Raw genomic sequence first — 14,662 nt, 5'->3', positions numbered from 1 at the left:
GGAGGTGATGGCTACGTCCGATATCAACTGCAATGAACATATGATCATGGATCAAGAGGAGGTCAATTGACCTTCCTGCCACCACTGTTCTCGGCATCTCCTGCCGAAGAATCACGTATTGAGGCGGACTGCGTGCATGATCGTGGAGTCCATGCACATTCCAACTCACCACCGTTGGGAGGATGTCGAAGAGAATAGAGCTCACCTATAATGGGAGCTTGTTCTACAAAATGAGACTTCTGTGCTTTTGATGGGGGCTTGGAGGGAGAGTAGTCTGTGTCCATGTGCTTGCAGACAAGAGTAGCAATCGGCTCAACTCCCACCTTCCACGCCCATTGCATCCTGAAAGAGTTAGCCCTGAACGCCTCTGCACACTAATGTAGTGTCTAGTGCTGCTGTGTCGACGGATCAAGTGGCAGCCAATCACTCCTACTGGTCTCTTTAGAGTGAAGCCTAGCTAGAAGAAGGTTGATGAGCCATGCCCGTACCACAGGAACAGTCTATATGGCCCCATCCACTCGTCCATCATGCAAGACAACTGCTCCTCTACCATGTCATTCGACGTCTCCCACATCCAGTTCTCCTCTCATGTGGAGGAAAATTCTAGGCCCCAAAAGGGATGGGTGCGGGATTTGACCACATTGAATCATCCCCCTTTGCGGGGCTACAAAATTAGAACTGTCAGCTCGAGAGGCATGGCGGTAGGGATCTAGAATAAGGTAGCTCCATGGTCCCAAATGCCAAAACTCCATCGATAGGGGGAGTCCAAGGCAAAGCATCGGACCGGAACTGAGATGATGGGTATTTGTTGCTCCCTACTTCGTGTTGTGAGGTAGGGGTCTACTAAGAGGAGCTCCCACCTTTTGCTCTCGGAGAGGGGATGAGATAGAAGCCAATGCTTTGCCCTTGCCCACATGCTGAGGGGTAGGGGAGGCATGGGAGGATGAGGGGGGGGAGTGGTGGGGGGAGTAGAGGGGGATCCATACGGGGGGGATTCGGGGGATGAGGAGAAGGATCTAGGGGTGGAGGACAAGGGGGGGAGACGAGGCCGGGTGGCACTAAAGATCTCCTCCATCTCTTAAGGGTGTCCCTCTGGAGTAGCTTCTGCCATCAACACCTTTGGCACCTAGTGTGTCTGGCTATCCGGGTGCACTATGCTCGAGGGGTCTAATGTAGAAGCAGGGACCCCCTATGCTTGTTGGGGGGTTCGACTTGAAGGTGAGTTCGCGAACTGCTCTCCCTGGGGGGAGGGGGCTGACTCTCACTCCACCCGCTCTTTTGCCCTGAGTCAGTCTCGTCATTTTCAAGTCTTCCGAGTTCGTTTGCTCACCTTCTTTTTTCTTTTCACCTGGATCCACTTGCCCTCTGATGGCATCACCTACAGAGTGTGTGACTCCTACTACTGCTGTGTAGAGGATCTCTGTGCCCTCTCCTCCCGAATCTCTCTTTGCTGACTCTGCCTACCCTTGGGGGGGGGGACGCTGTGTCTGTCCTCTGGGACAATGTTTGGGCTAGGTGTCCTAGCTATCTGCAATGGAGGCACTATCTTGGAAGCTCTGAGATCTTTGCCCTTTATCGCAATGTGCCCCCATCCAAGGTCTCAAGGAGGATCATCTCTGGTAGGGAATCTGGGTTCTCCATAACTAGTATGAGCCTAAGTCCCCCATCGTCCGCGACTATTGAAGCTGTTGTAACTGGTGGAGAATCCAACACTATGCCCAAACCCCCCTATAGATGGTAGGATAGATCTGTACTCCTTGGGGAGCCTCGAGAAGCGGAGCATCACTGAGAAGCAAGGGACATGATGCACTGTGGGAAAATCGGATGCTGCTCCATGAGGGCCTATGAGGTGGATGGAGAGCTTAGCTGAAGGAGAAATTCTCCCCGCCCATAGATAGTGACTTCCTAAATGTGGTCACCCTCTAACGCTAAGCTTGCCTCAAGCCGCTCTTGAATTTGCATCCTTGAGGGTAGAGATCCTAGCAAGCAAGGGTGGCCACATGGGGGCATCAAATCCCAGGCATTTGATGTTGGTGGTTCTTAGTAGTAGTGAAATTGAGTCTTGATTATTAGTTTCTCGAGTCAGCTGTGTTTTTTGGTGCTCTTCACTCTTCTTTTTCATCCTCTTTTTCTTCTTCTTTTCTATCTTCCTTGGCTCATTTTTGGGTTGTGTAGCTTTGGATCCCATCGCCACCATGCTCCTGAGATCGCCATGGTTCCTTCTTCCCCTCTTGGCCTCCTTCCTCTGTTCGGCCCATGCATCAGAGTATGATCATAAGGTACACAATTCCTCAATTCCCTCCTAGATCTGCTTAAATTCTTGCTCGCCCGGTCTTTCGCATTTTGGATCTTGCAGATTCATCCGTTTGTTCTTCTTCTCTTGCTAGCTCTGAGTGATGAACGGGTGGTAACCGATCTTAGCTTGTTACTTCCGATATTCCTCTGCTTGGGTTGTAGAATGGATTTAGACGATCTGCTTTGACATTCGCCGGCCCCAATTTGACTCGTATTGTACAGTATGCGGAACAAGATCGAGTCATGCTGTGGGTGAATAAGGTGGGGCCATATTATAATCCTCAGGAGACGTACAACTACTACAGTTTACCGTTCTGCATTCCTAAAAGCGAAAGTCCTGTACATAAATGGGGTGGACTCGGTGAGGTGTTGCAAGGGAACGAGCTGATCGACAGTCAAATTGACATCAGATTTAAAAGTAAGTTGCCCCTGTATTCTGTTCCTTGCGGATCTTCCACAGTTAGTACCTCAGGATATCGTTAGTCTTTCAGACCAGCTCGCATTTAATCCTGACGCCTTCAATAGACCTGGCGTTGAGAACGAAAAAGTGAGCATTGCTTTTATTATCTAGTATCTGCTCTCTAACTTCAATTGTCGAAGAATTCTTCAAATTGCGTTCGTTGTCAGCAAGTATTGACGAACTTGCGGTTTACAGAGGATGAACATCAGAAACCCATCTGCAAGCTTAGTCTGGATGCCCAAAAAGTGGCACAATTCCAGGATGCAATTGAGAATACATACTGGTTCGAGTTCTTTATGGGTTTGTGACCAATGTGAAGCCTTATTCCTTATATCATGTTGTTTTATGGTGAGTGCATTGTCAATTTCTTACTGAAATGACTTGTTTTGTTGGCATGTTGTGGTTCCGGATTTCATCTCAGATGACCTCCCGCTGTGGGGTAAGTAGCTCTATAATCTATCTGTGCTGATAGTCCAGGTGTAATCCATGACGTGTGTGCTTGAGGATAATATCATGCTCATGATCTTACATGCAGGATTTGTTGGTGAGTATCGGCCTGTGAAGAACGAAGACTCAAAACACCTTCTATATACCCACAAGCACTTGTTGATCAAGTACAACAAGGACCAGGTACTTGAGTGGATGAGGAATGTCTAGAAAGCTGCTATAAGCTGATCATTCCATATTACTGGGTGACTTCTATTTGGTCTTCTATTTTGTATTTTTAGAAAGCTGATGTTAGCTGATCATTTGATATCACTGGGTCACTTCAATTTGGTCTTCTACCAGATTATCCAAGTGAATCTCACACAAGATGGCCTTGAACCTTTGGTACCTGGAAAAGCCTTGGATCTCACGTACTCAGTTAGGTGGCTGGAAACTAACATTAGCTTTGCTAGGCGATTTGATGCCTATTTGGACTACCCTTTCTTTGAGCACCAGGTAAAGTGATCCATAGCTCTTCAGGGTTGGTTTGTAGGAGCTGCTGTGAAGCCCTAATCTTTCTCCAGGCTTTTAAAGCACGCCCCCCCACTGTCACCCCTGGCGTCCTTTTGGGCACGAGTTCTCTAAAGAAAATATTTTTCCCCAAGGTAGTGTGTTTGTGTGAAATAAAATCAGTGGATTGATGGATGCGTTCATTGTGTATGTTTGGGTCCACACATTCCTTCTAATATTTTGAGACCTGCTCATAATGATTCACTTTGAGTAGATGGGCGTTCTGATCTTCTTTCTTTTGAGAGTAAAAACACTGACATTGATGGGAATGCTTGTCAGATACACTGGTTTTCAATCTTCAATTCCTTTATGATGGTTATATTTCTCACTGGATTGGTCTCAATGATCTTAATGAGGACTTTGCGAAATGATTATGCCAAATATGCTCGAGAAGAAGATGACTTGGAGACACTGGTGATTGCTTACCGTCCCCTTTTTATACTTTTATTCTGGATACATACTACTTAGAAGTGTCATTATTGAGGCTCAGCACTTGAACAATGCTGTAAAATTATTGTACGAGTAGCACCAAAAGAATAAGCCAATAGAGGTTAGCGTTTGAAATAATCAATGCAAAGTTTGGTAGAACATGTTCGGATGACTGGTTATCAGCTTCGGCTTGCTGGGGAATTGTGTTAAATGTGGGCAAGGTTGCCCGCCCAATAAATCTCTTAGGAAGGGCAGGAGGTGGCAGCTGACTCAGCTTTTGAAATCACTTAAATTTTTGCTTTTGTTGTTGAACAGGAGAGGGACGTCAATGAAGAATCTGGCTGGAAATTAGTGCATGGGGATGTCTTTCGATCACCTCGAAACTTAGTCCTTTTATCTGCTTTGGTGGGGACGGGCACACAATTATGTGCACTCATACTCCTGGTTATTCTGCTGGCAATAGTTGGAATGCTATATGTTGGGTATGCTTCTGAATGCTCATTTTGACGATGCAGGCCTGTTGTGGCCTTTATCATTGCACCCCTGAAGTTTTGTCACATTATGAACGTAATTTGGTGATTTTTCTGCACCCATTTGCTTATGATGCAGGAGTTTGATGAGTCTTTTAGTTGCTGCTGTCATATGCTGCATTTCTTACCCAAAAAAATGATTGGACTCTGCATTTCTAAATTATTTTTCTTAAGAAGAGCTTTTGAGGATAATTCAAAGGAAGACAATCTGCACACAAAAGCTGTCTTTTTGAATGTGTAACACAGCTATATTAGAAAACACGTGTTCAATAAACAGATTACAGAGCTTTGATGATGAAGGTAGTTGTATGCTTTACCTGCTCAGATGCCCATTGTGCTGCTTTTTCTTGTTCTTCTCCCCCTTCATCTTAGCTAGGATTACAGTACCTATTGAACTTGGGAATAGTATGAGCCGCAAATACGGCCTTTTGCAGAGGGGGGTGTGTGTTGGAACTTGGGGGAAGGGATTTTATAACAAGAACAGCGACTATGTGATCAAGGTAGGCGTCTCTCTCTCTCTCTCTCTCTCTCTCTCCCCCCGTCCCTCCCTCCCCGTCCCTCCCTCCCACTCTCTCTCTCTGTCTCTCTCTGTCTCTGTCTCTCTCCTCCCTCCCTCCCCCTTCCTCCCTCCCACTCTCTCTCTCTCTCTCTCTCTCTCTCTCTCTCCCTCTCTCTCCCCCCGTCCCTCCCTCCCCCTCCCTCCCTCCCACTCTCTCTCTCTGTCTCTCTCTGTCTCTCTCTCTCTCCTCCCTCCCTCCCTCCCTCTCTCTCTCTATATATATATGTGTGTGTGTGTGTGTGTGTGGGTGGGTGGGTGGGTGGGTTGGTGGGTGTGTTTGTATGTATGTATGTAAATTTTTTAAAATTTATTTATTAGTTTGGGGGTGGGGCGGCAATTGGTACATTAAAAGTTTAGAGATCATGGCAGTTATTCATAGCTTGAAACACCAAGCAGTTATTTGTAAGCATCAGAGATGATGGCAGTTTTCATAAGCTTGTTCCTGTTGAATTTTTATTGACACACCACGCACAATGTCGGTAGCGAGTAGGCCATTTGGTCATGTGTTGGATAAAATTTCCACGCCAAATGCAAGATCTTGCTATTACAAAGTATACCGCTTTTTTTTCTTTAATTTTTGTACGTGTTAGCACTTCTAACGTTTTTTGAGCATTTGCAACTTTCTAGACGTGGAGCAATCGTCACTGTGTTTATCATCTGCTATGCATTTACATCATTTATAGCTGGATATGTGAGTGGGAGCCTTTACTCCAGGAATGATGGTATGGGTTTCTTTTCAAGTTTTTGTGATATCTAGTTAACATTTTTCTGGAAGTGTTTCAATTGTGCTTAGATGCTCGTGTGAAGGATCAGAAAGGAAGACCTGAGATGGTGATATTTGTCATGTTTATTTTCAGCAAGTCATTTAGTTTTTTCGCATGGCAGACTTGATAACTGAAGCAGCTGCTATAATTGTTTGTACAGGGAAGTACTGGATCAAGTCGATGCTCCTCACAGCATCGCTGTTTCCATTTCTGTGTTTCGGCATTGGGTTTGCATTGAACACAGTAGCAATATTTTATCGATCTCTGGCAGCCATTCCTTTTGGCACCATGGTATGGCTCAGTCATTTCTTTGTGCAAATGACTTCTGTCAGCCATGCCATTGATGTCTGTTTCCCAACTGGCAAGACCTATGCTCATGTTTTTCTTTTTTTTTTCCCGGGAGGGTGAGAGAGAGAGAGAGAGAGAGAGAGAGAGAGAGAGAGAGAGAGATTTTTCGAGGTAGATCTATCACTAACATATTTGTGCTTGATTGTGTAGGTCGTAGTTTTTATCATATGGGCCTTCATCTCATTCCCCTTGGCACTTCTTGGCACTGTGATTGGTAGGAATTGGAGTGGTGCTCCTGACAATCCTTGCAGAGTCAAGACGATTCCTCGCCCCATTCCTGAGAAGAAATGGTATCTGACACCATCTGTGATATCACTCATGGGAGGATTGTTGCCATTTGGAAGCATCTTCATCGAGATGTACTTTGTTTTCACCTCTTTCTGGAACTACAAGGTATGGAGTATTTTGTCAATCCCTAGGTGTATGCACCAATCATTATGGAGAGAGGATTTCTACTATGCTCTCCAAAGTGAGGTGTTTTTTTTCTAATACCTGTTGATGCAGACATATAGAGGTCTTAGTTCTGTCTTCCTTACATTTTTTTTCTCCTGTAAATAAAATGTGGCTGCAGCTCTCTCTTTTTCTGATGTCTTTCTGTTTCTATTTCCACTCCAGGTGTATTACGTTTATGGGTTCATGCTCTTGGTGTTTCTTATCCTCATCATTGTTACTATTTGTGTCACTATAGTGGGAACCTATTTCTTGTTGAATGCGGAAAATTATCATTGGCAATGGACATCCTTCTTTTCTGCGGCCTCGACTGCTGCATATGTGTACCTATACTCCATTTATTATTATCATATGAAGACGAAGATGTCGGGGTTCTTCCAGACAAGTTTTTACTTTGGTTACACGCTCATGTTTTGTCTGGGTCTTGGTATACTGTGTGGTGAGTTTGAGCCTTATTTGTTTTGGAGGCTTCTAACGAGTTTCATGGCTCTTTTGTATGGCTTGGCCTAAATCGCTTATTGTTTGATGCCAGGTGCGGTTGGCTACCTGGGTTCGTCCATGTTTGTAAGGCGAATTTACAGGAATATCAAGTGTGACTGATGAGCTAATTAAGATTGGGTTGGTATTCAAGGCTGTTGTTAAGGCTATGTATCCTCCTGTTAGTTTCTGGATGCCATGGAGGAGGTTTTGCTTGGTGACAGAACTCTTTAGATACCACATCCCCTCATACCAAATGCATGATTTGGAATGGACAAATGCAGACAGAATCTGATGGCAGTGGACATGTTGTAAGAGCTTGGTTCATTTTGGGATCGGTGCTAGGTTAGGGTAAAATTTGGGAGAGAATTTAGGAACGCTGCGTATTGTAGCACTTGTTGATTATGAGGAAGGGGTTGGGCATTCACCTAAAGCAGTGATGATACTGGACGCGGGTAGGGATAAGAGATGCTGTACTCGTGTGTAGAATCAAATTGCGTATTGGGTGCCAGGCGGGCTTTTGTTGAAAGCACATACTGAGGCTGCCTTTGGGGGGCTGCTCCACAAGCTGATGAATGGAGTGGGCTAGTTGTTTTTTGGAGTATTCTGCTATAAGGTGAATTGTCGTTAAATTTTCTAGTCCACAAGTTCCAGAATCATGAAATAGTGTAAATGAATCAGATTGTTTAGAAAGTTTCAATGAGTCCCATCTAGGAAGTTTATGCCGTGACTATTGCATCTCAAGCTTCACTCTTCCTCCACCCTTGGGGTCCGGAGACCTCAATGTATGTAATCAGACACAGGAACCTGTTATTGTGTTTTGAATTCTATTCGCGGACTCCAAGTTGGGTCTCCATATTAATATTCTATAAATCCGACCTTTGCTAGAGTCATGTCTAAGGGAAAACAACATAGGCATTCCCTATAAATTATCACATGCAGGAGTAGTAACCAGATGCTCAATCATATTTTTGATGTCGCTCCATATGCTCGCATTTCGATGAAGATTGATGCAGCCCTTTTGCCTGTCTGAGCCTTTTCCAAAAGGTATGGGGCCATTCATGCTCATTTGCTGAAATAAAAGTTTTTTAAAGCTGAACTCCAAGAAGTTAGTGCGGGTGCTCCATGTATTTTTCATGTGAGGAACATTATAAGCTTTCTAGAGTATATTTCACTTTTGGAGGATCTCTTTTTGAAGTAAAGCAGGGCAGATCTGATCAATTTTGGCTCATTGTTTCAACACGTATTTTTGTTAAGATGAAAGACTTCAGAAGCGAACGTTCACAAGCATAGCTATACTCATCAGTTGTAATCAAAGCTAAAGGTCAGAATTTATCATATGAAAACATGTTTTATATGCGTAAAAAACCCCCAGCATATGTATGATAGTATTTGACTTCTCTCAGTGATCAAAGTTTTTAAGATAATTCAAAGGTTCAAACAGTGGCATGAGTTTTCTGGCAGCATTAACATGAAGATCATCTAATGACTAGTTTTTTTGAGTGAGTGATGGCTGAACTGTATACTCTGTTAAAGGATATCTGCAAAGGATGAGGGGAAGAAAATTCTCTTCATTTAAATGAGTAGACTTGTTCACGAGTTTGAAGGGATTAGTAAATGTTGACCGTGGTTTTGTGGTCAAGATCTAACGTACATGTGTGGTCGATGCTAAGGTGGTTAAAAATGAATTGTTAATTGGGTCCTTGGCTCGTGATTGTTTAAAACCTTAGACCAGGTTCATCTACCTCCTATGATATGGCGAGGCTATGCTTGCTACGCATGCCTTTGTGCTTTGTTATCTAATATTGTTTCTACGCAGGGCTCTAAATGTTAATAGGGTACGAGAAGCAGTTTGTTGGGCAGGAGAGTACACCCTAAGTGGTAACCTTTGTTGAATGCAGTGTGCAAGTCTTGCAAGGTGGGTGCCTTTGAGGAGGATATACTTGTTGGAAATAGGAGGATAGAATCACTCACACACCTCATTGACCTTCAGCTTCTAGTACTCTCACAAATACTTGAAACACTCACAGATAAAGATCTAGATGGACAACAAAAGAGAGAGAAGCTGAGAACTGTGGGTAAACAAGGCTTAGTGTGAGCATAAAACGAACTTCTCAAGGGTGAGGCAAACTTTGTTGATATCTCTCCCCAGTGGGCTCCAAGAGGCGTCGTCTTTGGTGGACTTTAGTGTTGGAGTGAATGAGGAAATGGGGGGATCTTTTATAGCCTAGGTCCAAGGCTTGTAAAACCGACCAAGGGGGTTGACTTGTCCCGTTGCACGAATCCTTGTAGTAGCCCACTAAACCGCTTAGGAGTCGGTTGACCTGGGTTGGTTGGCTTCAGGCCTATATAAGGCCTTGATGTGGGGCCTTTGTTGCCCTATTTGCCAGGTGCCTTTTGCATTGTGAATCCCTCCCTAGCCCCCTATCATCTATTGTCCCTTGTCCCCTCAAATCGGGGGCTCTCAAGTGGGGTCAGTGATTTCTAACACCCCCTCTCAATGACACAACTGTGGGCTGATCCCCATGCATTGAATGAGGTGCTCCAATTGCTCCCTGGGGAGCGTCTTCATGAAGACATTTGATATGTTGGCGGCGGTTGGACAGTACATCATCTCCATGATATCATCAATGATGAGCTCTCGTACAAAGTGGTAGTGGACTTTGATATGCTTCGTCTGTGCATGGAACACAGGGTTCTTGGCGATGATAATGCATCTCTGGTTGTTGCACATGATCATCGTCGCATCCTCCTGAGTCACGCCCATGTCCTCCAAGATCCATATGAGTCACAATGTCTTGCATGCTATTGTGCAAGTAGCTGTTCACTTTGTCTCTGTTGATGAAACGGCAACAAAGGGTTGTTTCTTGCTGAGCCATGAAATGGCTCTTAATGCAAGTATGAAATAATACCTTGTAGTTGATCGCTTGGTGTCACCATCACTTGCTCAATCACTATCACAGAATCCGCAGAACTCGATGCCTTTAAGTACCGTAGGTGCATATACCCTTCAAGTACCTTAGCACCCTCATCTTGCCTCCCAATGGGTCTTCTTGGGTTTGGTGGAGAATTGATAGAGTAGTCCTATTGCAAAGGAAATATTTGGCCTGGTGTTGGTGAGATAAAGTAGACTACTAACCATTTGTCGATACTGAGATGCATCAATTGGTCGAGATGTATCATGGATGCTCAGCTTCAGACCAACCTCCATGGGAGTTTTTGCCACCTTGCAATATAGGGAGTTACTTAAGCGATTTCAGATGGAAGACTACTTCTCATGAGAGATGTATATGTTGCTCTTCTCCTGCTTCACTTCGATCCTAAGAAAATAATGAAGAATTTCCAAGTTTGTTGTCCCAAATTCCTCCTTGAGTAGTTTCTTGAATTTAGCCAACTTTGTTTGAGTGATCTCTTGTAAGAATAAGATAATCCACGTATAGGATAAGTACTAGCCGCAACCCCCTCTTAGACCCCTCTTAGAAAAGAGATAGAGGTTTGCCTCAGATGGACTCCGTTGTAGCCCAATGCTCAAAAAGAACTTGTCTATTTGCTGATGCCATGCCCTTGGGGCCTATTTCAGCCCGTACAATGCCTTCTTCAGCTTGCATACCTTGGATGTGGACCTTGAAACCTAAAAGCTTGGTGGGTGATCCACATATACCTCCTCCTCTAGGATTTCGTTTAGGATTGCGGACTTCACATCCATCTAAAAGACTCGGCCATCCATAATGGGCAATTAGAGCAACAACAGTGCATAATATCACCATCCTAGCTGTGGGGGCGAAGGTCTCGTCAAAATCACAAGCTTCCACAGTTTTTGAGCCACGAGATGGCTTCAGATCTTGACCTTCCATAGGGGATAGTTAGTCCCATCTAGCTTCTCGGACTGGCCTAAATTTGGGGCAAAAGATGAAGGAAGATGAGAAGAGGAGGAGGAAGGATGAGCAGTGGTTGAAGAGGCTATGGATGCTTCTCTCTGCTCCATCTTTGCTATAATAGCACACGGTAGACATGAAAATAGACTTGCACAGTAGATAAATAGACCATGCAACAAACTTGAGTGTGAATCAGAGTCGCCTTCTTGCTGAGGAACTCCTTCCTTGGAGGTGATAACTTAGAGCTGGAAACATTGCTTTGATACAATGTTGAAAATGGGAGGATAGAATCACTCACACCTCTCTCAGACCTTTAGCTCCAAGTACTCTCACAGACACTTGATGAAACCCTCACATAGATAAAGATCTAGATAGACAACAAAAGAGAGAGAGAGAAGCTGAGAATACATTCTTCCACAAACTGTGGGTTAATAAGGCTTAGTGTGAGCACAAAACGAGCTCCTTAAGGGTGAGGAAAAACTCTATTGATGTATCTCCTCAGTGGACTCTAAGAGGTGCTATCTTTTGCAGACTTCAGTGCTAGAGTGAATGAGGAAATGGGGGGGGTAGGAGGGGCCTTTTGTAGCCCAGGTCCAAGGCCTCAAGAAGCAACCAGGGGGGGCTGACTTGCCCTGCTGCACCGACCCCTTGTAGCATCCCAATAAACCACCCAAGAGTCAACCCGTGTGGTTGACCTTGGTTGGTCGACTTCAGGCCTATATAAGGCCTTGGTGTAGGGCCTTTGTTTCCCTATCTGCTAGGCTACTTTTGTACTAAGAATCCTTGCCCAGCCCCCTATCATCTACTGCCCATTGTCCCCTCAAATCGTGGGCTCACAAGTGGGGTCAATATTTCTAACGATACTCAGTGTGAGTGGGTACCAGCAGAATATACATCCCCAAAAGAAGGGTCAGAATTCAAAAATATCAAAAGGTGAACAAATTCTAGATGCCCAAGTGGAAGCCAAAAGATTAGACTTCACATCAGTCACAAAAAAGCCCCCAAAATTTTCACTTTTGGCACTACAACAGCCTTTGCAAGCCAGCTTCACGTCAATTTTGTGAGGTGTGGGAGGGATTGGAATCGAGGATGGATAAGGTGCACTCATGTAATCTTAAGTCTCAATATTTTGTGACACTAAGTTTGAAAGGAGAAATACTCTAAAGGCTAAGCTAGTTGAAAGCATCCTTAACCTAGATAGGACGTGGTAAGAATATTTCTTGGAGGCTTCTAGAGAAATTTGGAGAGACATCGTGGGCTAGAAGGAATCCAACATTTCCAAAGGTACATCCACCCAAGTACAACTGACCAAGGTAAGCTTGTAGGCTTCTTAAGTTTTTTTGTGCTGAGGTATTGAGCGGTACTTGAATCTACTACCAAGAATGGTGCCCATACACAAAGGTCTCATAATTGGTTTGTATATAGATTTGACAAGTTTTCTAGATGATAACCATGTTTTTATTTGGGAAAAGAATGGTAGATGTGTAGTCTCCGACAGTGACTCCACATGCTGAGGGAACTTGGAGGAATGTAGACTGAACTCTTCACCTCCTATTGCTCCTTGTGGGAGCAATTCAAGCCCATGCGGATCAAGGTGTCACTTCAATGGCTTCTAGAGTTGTAGCAATGTGAATCCTCAAGAGAAGAAAGGGGAGGAAGAGAAGGGGAGGGGAGATGGAAGAGGGGGAGAAGAGAGGGAGAAGGGGAGGGAATCCATGAATCAAGAAGAGAGAAGGGGCATTCACAAAGGCAAGAACATGAGAAACATAGACCACCTCTTGGAAAGAAGGAAATCTTCTATTTCTCAAACTTGCATCCATATAGTTGAAGACCAAAATTGAAACTTTCTAGTTTTTATACATAGCACCTTTGGAAGAGGGCCAACCCTACTCCTCCTCACCACTCTTCCTATTTCTTATATTGCAAGCACTTGGACATACCAAGGCAGAATTCCATTCCTATCTAGCCTCCCCTTCCCGAAGTTGATCCATCCTTGGATCAAGTGGTGCGAAGGAGGCTGGTTGTTAGCATAGACTGCACGAGGGAGTGGCGATCAAAAAGCCGTTGGGAGATTTTGCAAAAAGGAAAGCTGGGCTCCCAAAAAGCCGATTGTCAATTTAGACCGCACGAGGGAGTGGCAATCAAAAAGCCATTGGCAGACTCTACAAAAAGGAAAGCAGGGCTCCCATAAACTGGCCCATCTGTAGATTCATGCATATCATAAAGTAGCTTATGCAACCAAGCTATCTCACATGCAACCATTGCTGCACCACTGTACTCAGCCTCTGTGCTCGACAAGGCAACTATAGACTGTTGCTTGCTGCTCCAAGTGACTGCAGCACTCCCAAAAGAGAACACATATCCACTGGTAGATCGTCTATCAAAAATACTACCAGCCTAATCAGCATCAGTGTATCCATGCAACTGTATCTGAACCCCAGTCTCATAAAATAGTCCATACTGCAATGTAGACTTCGCATCCTTAGTATGCGTCTAGCCGCATCCAAATGTGGTTTCCTTGGACCTTGCATAAACTGACTTACCAACCTAACATCATAGCTCAAATCTGGCCTGGCAATAGTCATATAAATCAAACTTCCTACTATGCATCTGTACATAGTAGGATCTTCCAGAAGCTCACTTGCATCTGCGCTCAGCTTCACATTCTGCTCCAAAGGAATTGAAATAGGCTTACAGCTTGTCATCCCATATTTGGATAGCATGTCCAATCCATACTGCCTCTGTAAGAGCCATATCCCACTTGTGGATCTAATCACCTCAATGCCCAATAAGTAATGCAGCTCTCCCCAATCCTTCATCTCAAACTTCTACTTCAATAGCATGTTCACATGAAGGATATCTTCATCACTATCACCTGTGATGATCAAATCATCACCATAAATGACAAGCAACATAATTCCTTTCTCTGTTTTTCTCACATAAAGTGAGAAATCTGCCTTGGAAATTTGAAAGCCAATAGTGACAAGATACTATCCTATCTTGTCAGACCATGCTCTAGGTGCTTGCTTCAAGCCATACAAGGCTTCCTTCAATCTGCAAACAAACTCAGGATGTACAGCATGAACATAACCTGGTGGCTGCTCCATATAGACCTCTTCTTGCAAATCACCATGCAAGAAAGCATTCTTTACATCCATCTGATGTAAAGACCATCCCTTTGATGCAACCATAGCAATGACTGCTCTTACACTTGCCATCCTTGCAATCGAACTGAATGTTTTTTCATAATCAATGCCATATGTCTGTGCATACCCCTTGATAACTAATCTTGCCTTGTATCTGTTCACAAAACCATCTGCATTGTGCTTCACCTTATAAACCCACTTGCAGCCAATTGCATTCTTGTCTTTAGGCAAAAGCACCAATTCCCATGTAGCATTTGCTTCCAAGGCATCCATTTCTTGATCCAAGGCTTTCTCCCATTTTTCTTTTCGCATGGCTTGCTCAAAAGAAGTGGG

At 44.3% G+C, this 14,662-nt stretch overlaps 1 protein-coding gene across 1 annotated transcript; it reads left to right on the top strand.

Moving 5' to 3' along the window:
- Positions 1-2,071: 2,071 nt before the first annotated feature.
- On the top strand, positions 2,072-8,180 carry LOC147898501 (transmembrane 9 superfamily member 1-like). Its single transcript, XM_087378848.1, has 13 exons — positions 2,072-2,279; positions 2,518-2,713; positions 2,951-3,055; positions 3,177-3,194; positions 3,291-3,385; positions 3,545-3,697; positions 4,031-4,165; positions 4,496-4,662; positions 5,897-5,991; positions 6,194-6,324; positions 6,532-6,774; positions 6,997-7,270; positions 7,364-8,180. Exons 1-13 carry the CDS (start codon positions 2,196-2,198, stop codon positions 7,429-7,431), a joined length of 1,764 nt encoding a protein of 587 aa, XP_087234974.1. The 5' UTR covers positions 2,072-2,195; the 3' UTR covers positions 7,432-8,180.
- The last annotated feature ends 6,482 nt before the right edge of the window (positions 8,181-14,662 follow it).

This window comes from Dipteris shenzhenensis, chromosome 9, assembly GCF_047967505.1.
Source record: "Dipteris shenzhenensis isolate YYH24624 ecotype China chromosome 9, Dip_SZ_1.0, whole genome shotgun sequence".
NCBI lineage: Eukaryota > Viridiplantae > Streptophyta > Polypodiopsida > Gleicheniales > Dipteridaceae > Dipteris > Dipteris shenzhenensis.
Note: the sequence above shows the minus strand (reverse complement) of the source record. Positions and strands in the feature narration are given on the sequence as shown.